Source organism: Strongylocentrotus purpuratus, unplaced genomic scaffold, assembly GCF_000002235.5.
Source record: "Strongylocentrotus purpuratus isolate Spur 01 unplaced genomic scaffold, Spur_5.0 spur5_contig_847, whole genome shotgun sequence".
NCBI lineage: Eukaryota > Metazoa > Echinodermata > Echinoidea > Camarodonta > Strongylocentrotidae > Strongylocentrotus > Strongylocentrotus purpuratus.
Genome location: NW_022145554.1, coordinates 56,386 through 75,708, shown reverse-complemented (window position 1 = coordinate 75,708; position 19,323 = coordinate 56,386). Strand labels below are relative to the sequence as shown.

Genomic DNA, 19,323 nt, shown 5'->3' with positions numbered 1-19,323 from the left:
AAAAAAAATTAAGCAAAGAATTCTTATTAATTGTAGTATTTTTTTCATAATTACGGATCGCTTTGGCGTTTTTATTGATTCAAAAGAACAATTTAGAGAAATATTAACTTTTTGCAAAAATGCCGTGACCAGGATTCGAACCTGGGTTATTGCGGCCACAACGCAATGTCCTAACCACTAGACGATCACGGCTTCTATGCCACGTAGGGAACTTTATAACTATATATCCTGTTGTTATTGCCGATTTACTAGGTATAAATATTTTTTATAAATGATTAGAAAATAAATGCAAATCCATTAAAGTAATGATTTAAATTTTATTTACATCAATAAAGATTTTAAAATTATACTAATTAATATACATTTTAAATTGTATATAAAAATTCCTAATCAAAGTATTTAAACACGAAATAACGCAACATGCATGACATGAACACAGAGCATGCATATGACGTCATCATAACAAAGCAAAGACGATTGTCGGTCGGTCTGTTTTTGTATTAAATTTGCACGTAAGTACGTAAAATAACACGTTTTTGTGAATAAGTTAGGTTTTGACTTCATTATTTGTATGTTCTTGTAGAAATTTCATTTGAATGATTAGTGAATGTAGAAAGAAAACAAAAATCGGAATTTATGTTTGCTAGAATTTTTGGCCCAAGGGCCAAGTCCCATTCCTTTCTTTTCGTGTAGGGTCTACTGTAAGCTAGATTAAGTTAGATTATCTTCTGAAATTTTCTCCCGAGCTCCCTCCACATCCCGTGCCATGCGAAATATGGCTTCTAGTTTGTATCCGATGTGTTTGTTAGTTGCAGGAGGGTGAACATTGAATAATATAGACCCTTCTTGTAATAATAACATGTTCCTTATCTCTCTCTGTTGCTGTCCCTCTGCTTTTCGGAGATTAGACCTAGCGAGTTTATCGCAATCGAAGTAGGGTAGAGTGCCCAGTATTCGGTCACTTAAGGGGAAATCACTAATATTTTGAATTCTTACCTCTTTTATTTGGCAATCTACCCATCAAAAGAAAAGAAATTTATTCCTCTAACAGGATTTTATAGTCACTTGTTAAATATAGAATAATGATAAGCAAAATACTTCCGAAAGAAGACGGAGCATTTTTCTGCCCAGAATTCGGTTGCGTCGATTAGAATTCGGTCACGCGATTTGTGCGTGGTATCTCAGTTGCCAAAGAGCGAAGCGTATTTGCGCACTATTTTCACACAATTGCGCGATAAAGCACTGAATGTCAATGCGTTGACCGAATACTGGCCGAGCGATACCGCATGGCAAGGGTATCGTATAAATACCTCTCGCACATCGGCAAGTGCGTCATTTGCAAATTCACTGCGATGGAGTGAACACGGAAGTGATTCTCTTCACACACATACTAAATTCATTGCGACAGCACACGCAGTTGTTTCGCAATAGACTTCTACATATGGCTATGCATGTTAGCGCATGTGCTAAGAGAACGCAGAAGTGCAGAAAGTCTTGCGACACTGACCAATTTTGAGCTAAGTTGGAGATCTTTCCGGGGCCCTAAATCTGATTTAATTTTGAGAGTTAAGAAAAGTTGTTCAGCTGCCTGATTTGTGCAAGTTTCGTGGCTCTTAAATTATTTTTTAAATTGTTACAGCTGTTGAAACGGCTGTCTGACCGAATACTGGGCGCGCTACCCTAGTAGGCAGCTGTCTCTTTTGTTCAAATCAGAGGCTAACGAACGAATAGGGTTGGCTCTCTAAAGACAGAGCCGACCCTACCCAAATCAGAGGCTAACGAACGAAAGAGACAGAAAAATTCGGTCTACATGATGATGAGCTGAGCTATCGTCATCAACTCGGGTTTCGTGTGATTTACATTACACAAACGCTTGCCTCGGCTCTCGCTAAATCTCCAGAGCCTGTATAGGAAAATGATTCAACAGCAGGTTGGGTCACATTTTTTCGAAATGTAAAGTAAAGAAGTAGTAGAATCTAGACCTAGACTAATTGCAATTTTGACTTGCAATGGGCATCCGTTCAACAGTAGGGCGCTGGTCCGAGAATATGGAATGTTAGCCAAAATTAGGATTATCTTCATAAATGCGGACAGACACATGCGCAAAAAATAAGGATCGTCCACATTTTCGCTGTCGATTTTGATTTCCGATCCGCGCGTTGGCGATGCCAACAACTGATTCCGGGATGATTTGCTTGATGCATTTTACATGGACTTTGTACAGAGACTTACACCGTTATGAGCGATAAATCTTCGGGAAGACGGACAACCCATAAAAGTAGACGGTGAACTGGGGGTATTTTATTACCCCGAAATTGCATCGCCAACATGCGGATCGGTGCAGAGCACCGAAGCAAAAAAAATGCTCCCCAAAATGCGGACGATTCTTACTTCTTAGGATGCATTTTGTCTGCGTTAACAAGGATATCCTCGTTTAAACTTACGATCCTCATTCTGGGACCAACGCCCGTACTATTCAACAAGTTGAAATTATAATTTAAAGAAGTCTTTGATGGGACAAAAAATGATTCCTCTTACAATTTCAGAGATTTGCATGTTTAATTTTCAGTGAATATTGACTTTATTGTCATTCAATGGGTTACAGAAGGAATGACCAGTCTTTGGAAATGCAATTTAGCACCTAATCAGAACTTGAAGGATAGTGAGAGTTTCATTTATATATATATATATATATGTATATGTATGTTAATTGTTATGTTTTTCAAATATATTAGAATATTGGAATTGAAAAAAAAAAATTAATCTTTTGACACTTGAAACTTGATACATAATATCCTACACCAATCCATGTCTTCAAAATTGTACAGATCGATCTTGTTCCTGAATTCTGATTTACTGCAGTCCAACAGACCTGAGACCAGAGGGATGTCTTCTTACCAGGGGACGACGCTGCCCTCTGTGGCAGCCCTGTCCCAGAAGACAGAGGCCCCGGAGAGCCAAGGGAGCAGACGAGAGGACTGGAGGAAGGCCAAGGAGTTGGAAGAGGCTCGTAAAGCAGGTACTGCTCCTGCCTTGGTGGATGAAGAAGGAAAGTAAGTGTAGATTTATCTTTTACTAACCAAAATTAGGCTTATGTTTGCACCATGTGAGAGAGGGGGAGGATTGGAAAGTCCTGAGAAGGACTGTCGGTAACCTTCCTTTCTTGAGTGTGTGTGTAGTCCTGATAAGGACCGTTGGTAATCTTTCTTGAGATTATAGTTTTAAAGAGAACTATAATGCTGGTTGGAGAGGATGGGTAGTAGGAGTGGCTTGATGTTTCAAACAGGTTGACTATCCGTCGTATAAATGTAAACTGTCTCATGTGAAACTTCCAGAGTATGAATGCATGGCCATTGACCTGTCTGAGTCACTCCCTGCAGGATGTGACCTACCATGGATCACATGGCAGGGTCTTAACAGGCAGCGTACAGGTACAGGGAGATGTGAGGCAAATATGCTGGAGTGGGGATGGATTTACAATAGTACTTCAGCAAACTGTGAGTGTGGTCAGGGCCCCCAGACCATGGACTATCTAGTGAGCTGTGACATGCTGGCTGTCACATGTATGCACTGGGAGGGACCAGGCAGAGGCCAATGGAATGATGTAGCTTTTCCTTTGGCAATGTATTGGGAAGTAGTTGTGTGATGATTCCTTGGAAACTTTGAAGTAGACATTTAAAGTTAAAAACTTATTTGCCTCTCGTTGACATTAGGATAAAGAATCCATATTGGGACACATGTTTAGTGGCGCTGTACAGGAGTTGACGAACATGGACAAGCGAAGGGCTATTTTGGGTCAAATAGATCTTTTCTTGACGACCGAAATTACGACAAATTGGATTTAATGCTATCAAGTGACATGCTCTCCACAATTACAGAGCAGAGATTGTTCTATTCAACGATACATCTCTCTGAGAAAAGGAGCAATGTTTAAGCTTTGAGTAGACTTTCTTCTTAGCAATCTTGTATCAACACATGATGATGTGAAAGGTTACTAAAACACTTGTAATATTCACTATTACAGAAAATATTTCTGGACAATACAAGACAAAAAGTGGCGATCATTGATAGGATCATAATTCATAAATAACATTCCTCGTGTAACTCCTCTTCTCCAGGGACATCAATCCGCACATCCCACAATACATTGCAACGGTACCTTGGTACGTTGGCATTGACAAACCCACCCTCAAGCATCAGAGGCCTCAGAGGGTCGTAAAGGACGTGTCAGCGATCAGCAATTGGTACAAGAAAGGCGTACAAGAGGTAAGTTCAATCAATCAAATATGATAGGTTGATCAATTTCACTGATAAGGCTTTCCCTTTCTAGCTGTCTCCTCATTTTCAGAAATGCTCACTTTTCCCTATATTTTGTCCAGATTACCTTTATGATGTATACTATATTGTATGATTATATTCGTAATGTATGTTATTTTGTCTTTATATGTATGCGATATTGTATGATATTTTATCTAAATGTTTTTTATGATGAATGAAATAAACTCGACTATCTATCTATCTATCTACTTGATATGAAATGTTAAATGAAATGAAAAGAAAGGAGAAAGTGTGTAGACAGTCTAGTCTTTTCAGAATGGTGGTTAACAAAAATGCATTTTTAATTTAACTTTCTTGATGTGCAATAGATTTTTCATGTTTGAATCAATTCTATTTCTATTTATTTTCATTTTGCAATAGGGAACTTTGTCTACGAAGTTTAGAAAAGGTGCATGTGAAAACTGTGGCTCACTGACTCACAAGAAAAAAGATTGCGTTGAGGTAAGATATCATTCAGTCCATCTCTCTCCATCTTTACCCGCGATCAAAAATGTTTTGATTTTTCTAAAAACATTATTAAAGTTGTGTCATTTTTGGTTTAGACAGTGTTCGAAATATGCCAGAATTAAGATTAGTAGTGGCAAATGTCTTGGAGTCTTGGTGTATGCTCTTGGAAAGTTTTTTTGTTTTCTCGTTGTCTTAGATGAAATGATTGGTATTGGCTTCAGATTTATTTTGTCAATAAAAAGGGTTAGGATTGTGATATGATTTTGGTTTAGATTTAGGGATATGATTTGGCTCAGGAATAGCTTTGGTTCTGGTTCTGCTTCTGCAATCAAAGTGATCACAATACGAGCCTCATAAGCTGTGACCTGGTTGACTGTGATAGGATCACGCTTGGCTTCTGCAACGGTTTCAGGCCATCGGAGGCACTTTCGGATGGTGACGTTAAAATAATATCTGATTGATACACTTCTGTAAAAACCCAATTACACACACACACACATAGTATCGTCTTCTGAGATGGGGGTAATAAGGGCAAGTGTCTGTTCCCAACAAAGATAAGTTTCTCTGGTTGTGAGGTCACGATAGTCTGCACAATGATTGATAGCACCTGATAAAGCCCTTTATCCCCATTTTCATGTATTTCTTTCTTTGATACATTTCTTTATACATGCAGAGACCTCGCAAAGTCGGAGCCAAATTTTCCGGGGAGGACCTGGCCCCCGATGAACACCTGCAGCCCAACCTTCACTTTGACTACGATGGTAAGAGGGACAGGTGGAATGGATACAACCCAGAAGAACATGAAGCAGTAGTGGAAGAGTATGCCAAGATGGAAGAGGTTGGTCTCATCATAATGATTAAAGTGTACCAATCATTCAAACAATTTTTTCGCTTTTGTTGTAACAATAATAATAAAAACAGTTCTTATAAAGCGGTTACTACCCAAAGTTTCTAAGCGCTATAACAAACAAAATGCAATGATAAACAATTACATATTAAACAAAACAAACAATTACAAATAAACTTACAAATTACAATACATATGAAATATACATCAATGTGAACAGATGAAGTTAATCATCAAAGCAATTTTGAGTAAATGTGTCTTAAGACAAGTTTTGAATTGGTTGACAGGCTGATAATTTTTTACATCTAAAGGATTTTTTTTCTCAAAAGTTCAGGAGAAGCTTTGCAAAAAGCGATGACCATAAGAAAGAGTTGACATGTTTCATTTTCTTCTTAATGATCTCCCTGGTATTTTGTATCATTCTTTTCCCATTTTAGGCCAAGAAACAGCTGAAAGCAAAGAAACTTCAGAATGAGATGATCTCGGTCGATATGGAGAAAGAAAGGGTATGTGTGAATTATGGTTGTTGTTTTATTTTTAGTTGGACTGACTCTGTAATGGATTTTTTTATAAAATCAGCTATATGGACTAAGTGATTCTTTAGTTGATTATGAAGAACATTTGTCTCGGCATTAATAGCATATTTTGTGTCTAAAATCCTCCTGAGGCACGTGTTGTACATGGAATGTGTATGTCTGTAATTCTATTATCCAAATGCTTATTCATGATCTTTAGAAAAAAAAGTTGTTGAAAAGTAATTTTATATCAGATCGCCTTAAAATGTTTAGGAAGTATACTATCAATTCCAGTCGAAAGTTTTAATGCTAAGTTATAATTTTATGAGCAGCTAATAGAAATGCTCATGTAAGTTTTTAAAATATTACTAAACACAGTGATCTATTACACAAAATCGTTTTACCTTTGATTACTGGTATAAAACTGATTGAGCTACATGTATGATTCCAATGAAACAAATATATATAAAAATTGACCAATTGCAATGATTGGTTTCTCAAAAGTAATCATCTCTTTTCTATTTGATGTACAGGACAGCGATGAAAGTGATGCAGATGAAGACAAATACGCTGATTCTTTTGACATGCCTGGAACCAATTTTGACAGCAAGAGGTACCAATTATACTATAACTTCTAAAAGGGGGTAGCCATGTACTGTATGTACATTTCAAGTGAATTTTACTTGTCTCATTGTATCACAATTCTTCAAAAAATTGGTGATGACTACCTACTACATTGTAGTGGTGACCTAACAGTTGCTGGTTGACATGTGCTTGTACCGGATATGTTGTCATAGAATTTACGTAAAGGGTTAGAGATACAATTAGGATTAAGGTCAGGTCAAGGGTTGACGTTGAATGGCATCCTACCTAAACTTACATTTCATATCTCAGTCCATCTTTCCCTAAGAAAAGCCATTTTTCAGTTCCCGTATTTAGATGGATGATCGTAAACTGTATTTTCTTCTGCATATCATTATTTTAATAAATTCTTATATTGGTATTGCAAAAGAGGATACAGTACCTTTAAATCTAATATCAAGTTCTGACGAGGAAGCTGCATTAGGACAGAAACTTGTAGTGATTCTTGATCATTTGTCATGTAGTAGATTGTGGGTTTGGATCGGCAAATGCAAATAAACTTTAAAAAACGGGAAATACACATTCACTTACACCTTGTTATAGTGCTTGATGAATGTTTTGACAATCGGCTTTATTTTCTTCAGCTATCGTACAACTTTAAGTACCGTAAGTTTGTTTTATATTTCATTTTAGTATTGAACAGTTATCTCAAGAAAGATTACAGAGACTCCTCAATCCTCCCTATCTCTCACATGGTGCAACCGCAAGCCTACTGTATATCTACATCACCATGCAAGCTGATACTTACAAGCAGCATCTGAACAGTTATTAGTTTGGCTCAAATCTGTGAAATTTTAGTGCCTGTCATGACCAATGACCAAAATTGATTACCTGTACAGTGCGTCCCAGAAAAAACGAAACCGAGAAGTATCGATGTTTTATCATAACTTAATCACAACCATAATTGATGAATGATACATATTTGGAAAGCTTAGAGTCTCCTCTTTCAGTTGATGCTACTCACGTGATGCATATTTTACGCATGAGTGATTAACAGCAATTTGAAGGAAGGAAACGTAAAGTAATTTGGCAGGTGGTATCTGAATTTCAAAGAAAAATTCATATTTCCAGAAAGTTCATTTTCTGCTCTTTCATATGATACCTCAATCAAGAAAAATGATCCAGGAATAACAAAATTTTGTTTGTTTAAAGTAGCCCTTACATTTTCATAATTTTAACAAACGAATTCGTTTTCACTGGGTGCCTGCCGTAGCAAAAAGCAGATTTGACAAAAAACTTAACTCTGTTTCGTTGACAATCAGCCGTCGACAAGAATCTTCATGCAAGGATGATTGTCAACGAAACGGAGTTAAGTCTTTTGTTAATTTTGTTTATTAATACGACATGCAGCCAGTGAAAACGAATTCGTTTATGGAAATGCAAGCACTACTTTAAACAAACAGAACTTTGTCATTCCTGGCTCATTTTTCCTGATTGAGGTGTCATATGAAAGGGCAGAAACTCAACTTTCTAGAAATGTGAATTTTTCTTCGAAATTCAGATAAGGCCCGCCAAATGTCTTTTTGGTTTCATTCCTTCAAATTGCTTTTAATCACTCATGCGTGAAATATGCATTATCTGAGTAGCATCAACTGAAAGAGGAGACTCTAAGCTTTCCAAATATGTATAATTCATTAATTATAGTTTTGATTAAGTTATGATAGAACATTGATACTTCTCGGTTTCGTTTCTTCTGGGACGCACTGTATAATATTTCTTTTTTCTTCTTTTTAAAAAGAATTATTTAGATTTACTTTAATACTTAAACCATCCCCCCTCTTTCATTGTGTTTTCAATTCTTCCTCTTTCTTTAGGCGAATTACAGTGAGAAACCTTCGCATTCGCGAGGACACTGCCAAGGTATGTGTTATTTTTATTTTTTATTCATTCTTTTCTTGCTCTATTTTCGTGTTAATTTGAGATAGAAAGTGTGATAGACTATGAAGTTCAATTTTTTTTTTTTTTTTTTTTTTTTTGGGGGGGGGGGGGTTTAGTGGAGGTAGATGTATTGTATTGATACATTCATTCTTCATTATTTTAGAAAGCAAAACAATAAGAATGTACCAGTAGCTCAAAAAGTAATTTTCACCAGGCGTAAAGTGGTTAGCTCCAACCCAGTCTTTCCTTTTCAGACATCCCCTTTTTTTTAATAATTCTGACATTGTTATGTCATGTATTTGCACTCATTATCCACTTTTTTTCTTTAATCACAGTACTTGTATAACCTGAGACCCAACTCGGCCTACTACGATCCCAAAACAAGATCTATGAGGGACAACCCCTCCAGAGATGTAGGCGCAAACCCAGATGAGTAAGTTATCAATATGTTCCATTTATTTTATTTTTCTCCTTGAATACAAAGGAAAAATTACTGGCAATCAATAGATTGATATCAATTTCTTCTGAAAGATTCACTGTCTTCCCAATATGTGTTCATCATATGCTTAAATTGCCCATGTAAAGAAGCAAAGTTGTAAATATACATTTAATATTTAACTTTGGAAAAGAGAGATATACAACTTCCAAAATTCAAAACTTTCTAATTTTTTATCAGATATTGCTCAAACTTTCACTACTTTGTTCCTCTCATTTTCTGCTTTTATTGAAGCTAAATTAATATCAGGATGAACTTCACTTTTAACAAGAGTGTTTTATTTTCAAATTCTGATTATGATATGCCTCCATTACAAATCTGTTGTATTTGGTCCTTCTACAGTCTGAAGTTTGCTGGTGATAACTTCATACGAGAAGGAGGTGATACGGTTTCCATGGCAAAGGCACAGAGTAAGTAGAATCCTTTGTTATCCTTTTTTTTTTCCCTATACAAATCAGTTAGCCACCTCAAGATACTACCGGCTGAAATTGAAATTGCATTTATAAGCGAAGTGCACCTCATATTTCCTGTATCTTATAATACATAAATATGTCATTATGCATAGGGCCCTTTGTTTACCTTATTTAAAAAGTAGCTTTGCAGTACAACCATGTGAACAGTACTTAAAAGGAATGAGAAGACCTGAAAATGAGTGAAAGTCACTCCTGACGACGGACAGTTAACTTGTCTTAATTGAGTCTTAATTGTTTCACAGTCCTTTTCAGTATTTCTCAATCAACACAGAAAATACAAATAGTCCTTCCAAAGACTCTCCATGAGGTTATACCGCAAATCTACTCTATAAGTTATCATCTCCCCATGCGAACCTGTAATTTCAATCAATACCTCGTTGTCTTTGACAGTGTTTGCGTGGGACGCATCCAATCGCGGTACCGATGTCCATCTCCAGGCCGAACCCACCAAGCTCGACCTGCTCCACAAGGAGTTTGGCAGCAAGAAGGACAACTTCAAGAAGAGCCAGAAAGAGACCATACTGCAGAGGGTAAGTTCTTTGTAGGTAGCTTAGCAAATGTAGGACTGTGTACTGATGAACTTATGTTTTCTGTTATGTTAGTGAAAGGTATATGATTGTCAATACCAAATTAATTTTCCCAGAGTACATGTAAGCACTTACCATTGGTACTTTTAAAAATGTTTCTCTTAACTCTATGCACTTGTATTCAGTTTGTGTAGCCATTAACTGGTGGCATAACATTTAGATTGTTGGGACAATTAACATACTTTCTTGAATATTAAAGATGATATAGTTTTCTGAATACCAACCTTACCACCTTGTCTTACGCATTCATCCTTTCATTTGCATCAAAAATAGACAGGGATAGGAGAAAATGAATTATAATCCCTTATAGGTAGATACATCTCTCCGGTGTGTTTTATACCCCCTGCCCTTTCCTCAATCTATTTTCCCGTCTAACATCTATTTTACCATCATATGTTTAACAAAATTGTGTTTTGTTTTTCTTCAGTATGGTGGTGAAGAGCACTTGGAGGCACCCCCTAAGCAGTTGCTGCTGGCACAGACGGTAAGTCAGACTTTATACGATATCGCAGTATGGTGAAGTATGGTTTTTCCCTGAGCTAGTGCCAGTGCCAGTACCAGTGCCAGTGTTAAGATATCTATAGGCATTGTGATAATGTCCACTGTTTTTGTCCAGCTAAAATACTGTTGTAAGCAGTTTGTTATTTCAAAGAAAAGTATAGTAATCCACAGTTTTGTACAAGTACAATTACAATTATCATAACCAGGTCTACAAACCGATTTGGGTTCAAGGTAAGTTAGTGCAATAATTAGTGAAATACAAAAAAGCAAGCTAGAATACAAAGATGCAATAATGAAATTTAAATAATTATGATCATAGTGGCATTTTGCCATTATTGACAACTCATAACATAAACAAATTTGTGTTTAATTTCACGACATATAGGAGGAATACGTAGAGTACTCTCGACATGGAACCATCATCAAAGGCCAGGAGAAGGCCCCAGTTAAATCCAAATATGAGGAAGATGTCTTGCTTAGCAATCATTTTGTAAGTACCATGCTCTCTTAACTCTTTGACTACTGGAACCATGTGGGCTCCTGTATTACGCCTATGAGAAACAGAGAATTCAATAGTCAACAGGTTAAAAAAACAACTTAACATTCTGACAGAGTCATGAAAGGAGTTTATTTTATAATTGAAAGGTGTAAAAAAAAAGCGAGAAAAAGACATCCTGAAAGTTTAAAAGGGTGAAAATCGACTGGATTTATGGATTTTTTGTTTTCAAAACAAACCCCACATAATACTTTTTTCCCTAATCCCGCATTTTCCCTTCTGCAGAAGTGAGCTAGAGGTGAGCTAGTGCAGAGCTAGTGCATACCCCACCAGACTGTGGAACACATGTTTCAAGGTTTAAGTCACACCGCGGCACTAATGCCATTTGGCAAGACATTAATCTATATTCTCCACTCTCCATCCAGGTGTAGTAGGTGGATTCTTGATAGGAATTTTTTTTCCTGGAATGCTTTGTTTGCCTTTAGAGCAGATGGTCTAAAGCCAAGGTAGGGTAATAAGAGTACTTTGCAAGTGCCTTGAGCATCCCCAGGGAGGAATATGTGCACAGTAGAAATGTATACAGGCCTGATAATTACCTGATTTAAATCGGTTTCCTGATTTTTTTTTTCTCCTCGATTTTTCCCTTATTTTCCCAATTTTCCCTGATTTTTCCCTATTTTTTCCCAATTTTCTTACTCAACAGAGGGGAATGTTGTTGGGTGCCTTTTTTTTCAACCGAATTCCCTTTTTTTTTCATTCAGGGGGCGTGGTTGAGGGGAAACACCCCTGTGTACTTGACATTATTATTATTGTTATTTGTTTTTGTTGTTGTTGTTATGTATTCTTAAAGTTGTTATTATTTTTATAATTATCATTATTATTGTCATCATCATAATCATTATTACTACCAATCTTTATCTGCAGAGTGTTTGGGGTTCGTTCTGGAGAGACGGGCAGTGGGGCTTCCGCTGCTGCTACTCCCTCGTCCGGGGCTCCTACTGCACGGGGGCAGCAGGCAGGATGGCTGCAACCGAAGACTCTGTCGTCCTACCTACCGAGCCTACTGATGCACTTCCTGGAATAGAGGAAGAGGAGGAGGAGGAAGAGGAACCTGTGAAATCAATGGTGGAGGTGAGATTGGTGTTGTTTAAAAGATATTATGTATGGTGGTGTGACCATAGTTCGCTATCTCACAAAATCTGATACATGTACCACCAAAGGAAAGAGGAACCTAAATTTATCCAGTTACCCAACAAATTTCGAGTCAAGTGTGAAATTATGAAAATATTGACAAAAAATCTGCAAATTTTGCAGTATTGTGCATCTATTCCGAAAAAATATGAACTTACCGATAATGGTGTAGAAATCTTTATTTTGAGACCAGATGTCTATGAAATTGTGAGTAAAAAGTCACAGGGGTTTAATTAGAAAAGGAAATATTTATATTTTATTTATTTGTTGTGCAGATTAAGATTATACACAACGTCTAATTAAACTGTTACAAAAGCAGGATGATCTTTATAGTTTAAAATATGCAATTTGTAAACAAGAAATCACTCTCAATATATATTTCAAAAATTAAATGTAAAGAATTTGCTAGAAGAAGATTTAGAATTTTTGACTGGTGACAGTGCAACATGCATCTGTTTATGAGATTGAATTTTGTTTTTTTGTTTCACAATGCTAGCAACACAAAGAGAAACTCAACTTGGAGAAGGAGAAGAAGAAAGAGAAGAGGAGAAAGAAGAAGAGGAAACAGAAGGAGTTGAGAAAGCAGAAAGAAAAAGAGGAGAAGAAAAAGAAGAAGAAGAAGAAGAGGAGACATAGCTCTTCAGATTCAGATTCTTCAGATTCCAGCAGTGATGATAGCAGCGAAGAAGAAGAAGAACAGGAGGATGAGGAAGCTATCAGGAAGAGGAAGATTAAGGAGGTGAGAATAATGAAATCAGTTTTTCTCTTCATCTGTTGTGTGATATTTTCCTCATTTTATTTATTTTCTATGAAAGTTTCAGCAATCTTGTGAAATCAACTAATACTCGTTCACCCTCCATGATAGTGGTGTTTTACTTGTTTTATTTATGGTGACTTCTTTCCGCCTCCCCAGTCATAGATTTTGTTTCGCAAGATGGCCAAACTTTTACTTGCTTCAGTATTCCAAAATATTCAGAACAAGTTTTTTTGTTTTTTCTATTTATTTAAAAAAAAAAAAATTTGAAACCATGGGCAAGTAGGTACACAAGGAATTACATGATTTGGGCATATTTTTCTACACATTTTTTAAGTATTTTGTAAAGCTGATTATAATGTAATAATTTTGAGGATTTTGTTTGTACAAGAAGTCAAGAATATTTACAATCATGGAATTAAGTTTTGAAAAGAACAAATGTAGACTGCTACATAAGTGTCACTCTGAATTTGAAATGCTTCTTTCTCTGCCTTATTAGATATGTACGGTATGGTAAAACCGGTCACTCAAAGATTTTTTACTTTTTTTAGGCATTTCTTGATCATTTTGAAGCACAATTTTTTTGAGGGCTTCAATATTACACCATATCACAGACACTGATAACACGTAGGGCCATGCATCTCAGATTTAACATTGTTAAACGATCCCTTTAATCAAACCAATGACATCTGTTTGTCTATCCTTTATCATCAGGCCATGAAACGCCAAGAGGAGCATGAGAAGGAGGTTGACAAATTGCTTGCCATGGATGAGAGGAAGAGACCTTACAACAGTCTCAACTCGTACGACAGCGTGAGGCAACCAACAGAGGAAGAGATGGAGGCTTACAGACTCAAGAGAGCCAGAATGGAAGACCCAATGGCCGCTTTCCTTAAACCCTATTAAAGAACCAGCCCTGTCGAGTATAAAGAACAGTTCTTGCAACGTTATGAGAACAGTATTAGAAAGGATGGAGGATTCAATGGAAGCATACAGACTCAAGAGCCAGAGAATGGAAGACCCAATGGCCGCTGTCCTTAAACCTTATTAAAGAACCAGCCTTGTCGAGTATAAAGAGCGGTTCTTGCAACGTTCTGAGAACAACATTAGAAAGGATGGAGGATTCAATGGAAGCATACAGACTCAAGAGCCAGAGAATGGAAGACCCAATGGCTGCTTTCCTTACAAAGTATTAAAGAACCATCCCTGTCAAGTAGAAAGAAGGAAGATTCAGCGATAGCTTTTGTCATTGAGTGTCATCATGAGCAATACCAGCTGAAAATAGATGGATGGAAGTGTTTATGGCCTCAACGAGTATTTAAAGGACAATCCTTGTGAAGTGTTAAGAACAGTCTTTGCCAAAAGTTGAGAGCAATATCAACAGAAAGTTGTAAGGTTTAGTGACTGCTTTCCTCGTCTCATCTTGTTACAGAAGAGAAGCAAAAAATAAGGATTGCAGATTGAAATTGCATTTTTTAATCACCAAATACAGAACAGTGGTTGTAGAAATATCAATGGACGTTTTAATGATCATTTTATCATTATTTATCAAGAAGTATACCAGTATGACCACTTTTTTCACCAAATATTCCAGGGGTCTGCACCTCTGTCTCCTGCTTACTGTGAACTCTCAAGACATCAACCACAATGATTCTACGGAGGTGCCGTCCTCATATTGAAGATGAGCTCATGATCAGTCAAAGAAATGTTGCGTAGATTTGATTACAGCCTCCAAATTTACATAACCTAGAGAATCCAACAACGACTCTCCTTGTCAAGTTCCATGATACTGATAGCAGAACAAACCATTGATCCCCTTCCCTGCCTTGGGAAGAAAATCCTCTCTCCTCAGAAGGAACAACATACAGTGAGACTCAAACTAGCTCCATTTTTACTTCCTTGAGCAGATACAGGTGCCTTTATTGTGAAGTGTATTCCCATAGGATGTATTTCATGCCCAGTACTGGATCAAGCATTATAAGTTGAAATTCACCAGTAAATTTCATATTTAACAAACCTTTCAGAATTTTTTAATGAATTGTTAATGATGATGGAGCGAAGAGAAAAAAAAGGACAAGTTTTTATCTTTGAAGAAATGTATCTCTGTGTCATCAGGGCACTCTCTCACAGCGAGTAAATTGATTTTTCAATCTGCTGTTTCTTGAATATAAGTACAGTTTATTAAACAATTTCAGAATCAAAGCATTGAGATGCTGTGAAGAATGCAGAAATCTCTTGGTCAAGTGAAGTGTAAGATATATTTTTGATAATTTTACAAATTGATTTTTAATAGAGGTTTGAGAGCCTTGGGCATGTTAGACTGTTCCAAAGGTACCTTGTGTGGGTATTATTTGTTGTATATTGTGCCCTATTGGTTGTACCTGCCATCAGTTTTGAAAGAAAATCCAAACTACTGTACTCTAAAAGAAAGAGAAAAAAGCAGAGAAGCGAGCTGGTGAAAGGATCAAAAGATAATGCAAAAACACCACTAAAAGGAGACACTAAACTCCCATTGGGTTAATGAACCGGATAATTCCCTACCAGCATGTATAGACCTGGATCTACATTTTCTTAAAATAACTCAAACTGCAAGTTGTTGCTGTGGAAATTCGGCATTTTGGGCAGTTCTGAGGAACTCCCTAACCTTTCTCTTGTATCAAAATGTTCTGTGAAATCCTAATTTTTCTGATCCTGTGTAATTCCCTTGCATCAAATACACGCATATTTTTTTTTTTAATGAACAATTTTTATCAAGCATAGTGACATGACACATTTTGAATTGATTTGTTTTATGTATTTTATAGAAATCATAATTTCTTATTCAAGACATCAATGGCTTATAAACTATTCATGTGACAAGCATAGTAGAAATCGTCGGGCAAAGCTTAGAGACTCTTTGGAATGCTTTAAACTATATGCTATATGTTTGTTTTATCAGTTCTAATGATGGATTGGTATTTGATGTACATTTGCACACACCCAAGAAAAAACCTTAAAGGAAACCAAAACCTTCATACTAAGTTACTTTTATTGTAAAATAAAATCAGTGAAAATTTGAACAAAATCGGGCAAGGAATAAGAAAGTTAGAGCATTTTGAAATGAATAGTCACTAGAGGGCGGTATTCAATTTGATGACATCATCTGTAAACAACTCTCCATGCCTTTTGTACATAAAATTTCACAATTTTTTTGTTTTCTTCGTATTTATTTGTGTTCTTGATCCGACTTCATAACATGTGAAGTAGAATATCATTTTGCATTCTATATCTTGCTTTCAGGGGAGTACATTATCTCAATCACAAGAAAGAAGGAAAAACATGAAATTTGATGTACAAAAGGCATGGAGAGTTGTCCACAGATGATGTCATCAAATTGAATACCGCCCTCTAGTGACTAGTCATTTCAAAAAGCTCTTACTTCCTTATTCCTTGCCCGATTTTGTTCAAATTTTCACTGATATTTTTCAAATATCTTAAACTTTACAATAAAAGTAACTTAGTATGAATGTTTTGGTTTCCTTTAATACTGAATACCAGCCATGTTAATAATATGATTGCAGGGCCCTTCGGGAGAAGGGTATTAATACTACCAGGCTTCCCTGGATTGAACGAGTTACATTATTAATAGTATTATTACCTTTTTAGTCTGATCTGCTGTACTCCGCATCTTTTTTTCAATTGCATTTGCTATTACATAGCTAGAAACGCTCCTCTTGTACATTTACCTGTAAATAAACCATTTATTATGTACATCTTAAATATTAAAATCTGATATGAAATGTGACATTTTATCCTTGTAATTTGTGTTTCATGTATATGGAGTTACTGTTTGCAATTTTGAAACGAAATTACAGTCAACAACTAAATTATTCATACCCTTACCAAGTTTTGTACTTTTATCATTGTGAAAAATGTATTTGTCCCGAATTCTGTTTCTTGATAATGTGGCGTATTAAATCTTAAATTTAAAAATGTTTAACAAACGCCCTTATTCAACCAGTCCACCATTCATTCTTGAGTTACGAAAAACACAAACAAATTTACAAGGAGTATGAATATTTCTGTTGTTAGCTGTATGTAAGCTTGTACCAGTGTTCATGGGTAGCAAAATGATGAAGAGAAAGAGAGAACTATTTCTCCCAATGAGGCATTTGAAAATACATGGCAACTGTCTTAAACAAAGGTCCTGCTTGTATTCACTGCGCTCTGTATTAAAGGTAATACAAAGTTTTGGTATGGGGTCACGAATTTGGTTCAAATGAACATATTGGAAGCATATGTGATCCTACAATATTCAGTCATCGTTGTCTCGGTTAAAATCTATGCTAAAGTAATGAAATTATAAATAATTAACTCTTCATGCTGTAAAGCTCCCTCTCAAGGTCAAGATATTAATTAAGCTATAAAACAATGTTTCTTGACTAAAATCGACCGACTAGATATTCCCGTTTGGAAATTATATATCACAACTACATATTCAGAGATTTTCATGGTCGCAGCTACTATTGTATGGCCGTAGGAGCTATTTGAAATTTGTCAAAATGTACCGGGAGCACCGGTAAATTGTTATATTCCATTTTTCTCGAAAGCAGAAGTGTTTTAGGGGCTAAATTTTCTAGTGCTTTTAATACATGCACAGGGGCATCTGAATTTATCAAAATTGTAAAGAATCACTATCCACCCAATTTTCAAAATTTCCCAAAACTTTTTATTACCTTTAAGATACAGAAATGTGAAGCATATTATACTTTACATCATTAAAAAAAAATGCAATGGTTTTGCCGCCTCATAACTGAAAGAGCACTAATTACATCCAGTTTCACATTGTGGTCCCGATACTGTGAAACCAGAATACTTTATCAATTTGAAATTAAAAAATTGTAATGTGCAGCATTTTTTTTACCTGCTGAAAGTATTGTGAATGGCATAAACTTGGGGTTATGGTTTTAACAGGAAGGTGCCTAAAACGATCTGCAAACGAGATCTTGTTATAAAAGAGCGGGTAAAAGAGATATGTGAACATCCTGCAACTACGTTTATTTTGATACTGTGGCATAGGCATTACAAATTTCTGACAAGTGAAAAAAAGTAGATGACAATTTACTCAAAAAAGCCTCGGACAAGCAATAGAAGAAAAGAGAGTTATCAGAATTTCGGTTGAAAATATTGAAGGGGGTGTCACTTTTTCTTTTGTGTACTCACTGTATGTCACATCAAGTTATAAAGGGGCATGTGTCAGGTTGTGTCGGATATCGGATCGCAGGTGGATCCTAATAATAGTGTCCGTTGGGCGTACTCACGTCTGCCATTCCGAAAAGCTACTTCGCTTTTAACGCCCCCTTTTCACGAGGTCAAAGAATGGTTTTAACTGCGGTAGTTTTACACCATACGATATTAACGGTTTACCTTTTTATGGATTTGTTTTTGCTGGTAAGAGAACATCGTAAGAGTTAACACGGAGGTATATCACGCCATCCTGAAAAAATACCATCTCTCTCTCTCTCTCTCTCTCTCTCTCTTTCTCTCCCTCTTAAGGTGATCAAACATGTAAAGTATACAGGGCACGCAGAAAAAGAAGAGGGGTCAGGGGGCTTCAGCACCCATATTTTTCAATAGACAGCGAGTTAATTCCACGCCCACACAGTTCTCGCTCTTAATGAAAATAAAAGTCATAATCCCAGTGAAGACTCGAAATAGATTTCCCCTTAATTTAAACCATTTCACCTTTTAACAAATTGCACTATTTTATCTTGATTTGTGTTAGTTGACATTTTCGGTCAGTTTTCTGACAAAACCATCAGGATGCTAATTATATAAACATTATAAATATTTATATAATGCATATAATTGCTATAATTTGTACGATTTATGTATTTGTGAGGGAAAATGGATGTATGAAGGTATTACTTAAAAAAAATATCTTATTCAGCCTATTTTTTGTTTCAATTTCTTTTTACATACGAGATTTTATATGTTTACTTGTTTTGTTTTGTTGTTAATGACGAAATATTATTTGCAGGGAAGTGATTGAAAACAAATTGAGAATGTTAAAAAACTTGAAAAGAAGGAGCAGAGGAGATAAAGAAATATAAATGTGACGATGAAAGATAACTAATAATATATGACAATTAACAAAATAAGAGAACTAGAATATTAAC

The 19,323-nt window shown here is 36.1% G+C and overlaps 1 protein-coding gene and 1 non-coding gene across 5 annotated transcripts; one reads left to right on the top strand and one right to left on the bottom strand.

Moving 5' to 3' along the window:
* Positions 1 to 120: 120 nt before the first annotated feature.
* On the bottom strand, positions 121 to 192 carry TRNAH-GUG. The gene has a single exon. It is a non-coding gene; the product is annotated as a tRNA-His (tRNA).
* A 249-nt stretch (positions 193 to 441) lies between these two features.
* Positions 442 to 14,374, top strand: LOC105440870 (pre-mRNA-splicing factor SLU7). 4 transcript variants are annotated; one of them, XM_030992541.1, is made up of 16 exons: positions 442 to 512; positions 2,863 to 3,053; positions 4,119 to 4,266; positions 4,699 to 4,779; positions 5,459 to 5,623; positions 6,070 to 6,138; positions 6,681 to 6,760; positions 8,604 to 8,649; positions 9,003 to 9,100; positions 9,506 to 9,573; positions 10,027 to 10,166; positions 10,651 to 10,707; positions 11,110 to 11,214; positions 12,145 to 12,351; positions 12,908 to 13,150; positions 13,880 to 14,374. In XM_030992541.1, the coding sequence occupies exons 2-16, from the start codon at positions 2,887 to 2,889 to the stop codon at positions 14,069 to 14,071; spliced, it is 1,866 nt and encodes a 621-aa protein (XP_030848401.1). In that variant the 5' UTR covers positions 442 to 512; positions 2,863 to 2,886; the 3' UTR covers positions 14,072 to 14,374. The 4 variants fall into 4 exon arrangements, with proteins under 4 accessions (XP_030848401.1, XP_030848399.1, XP_030848400.1 ...); XM_030992539.1 differs by having other exon boundaries at positions 2,829 to 3,053; XM_030992540.1 differs by having other exon boundaries at positions 452 to 516; positions 2,829 to 3,053.
* The last annotated feature ends 4,949 nt before the right edge of the window (positions 14,375 to 19,323 follow it).

What these genes read in the sequence shown, in the direction of transcription:
- LOC105440870 (XM_030992541.1), top strand. Translation starts at nt 2,887, where the DNA reads ATGTCTTCTTACCAGGGGACGACGCTGCCCTCTGTGGCAGCCCTGTCC. An exon ending in AGAAAAAAGATTGCGTTGAG is followed by an intron (nt 4,780 to 5,458) that starts GTAAGATATCAT and finishes TTATACATGCAG; the next exon opens with AGACCTCGCAAAGTCGGAGC. An exon ending in ACCAATTTTGACAGCAAGAG is followed by an intron (nt 6,761 to 8,603) that starts GTACCAATTATA and finishes CTCTTTCTTTAG; the next exon opens with GCGAATTACAGTGAGAAACC.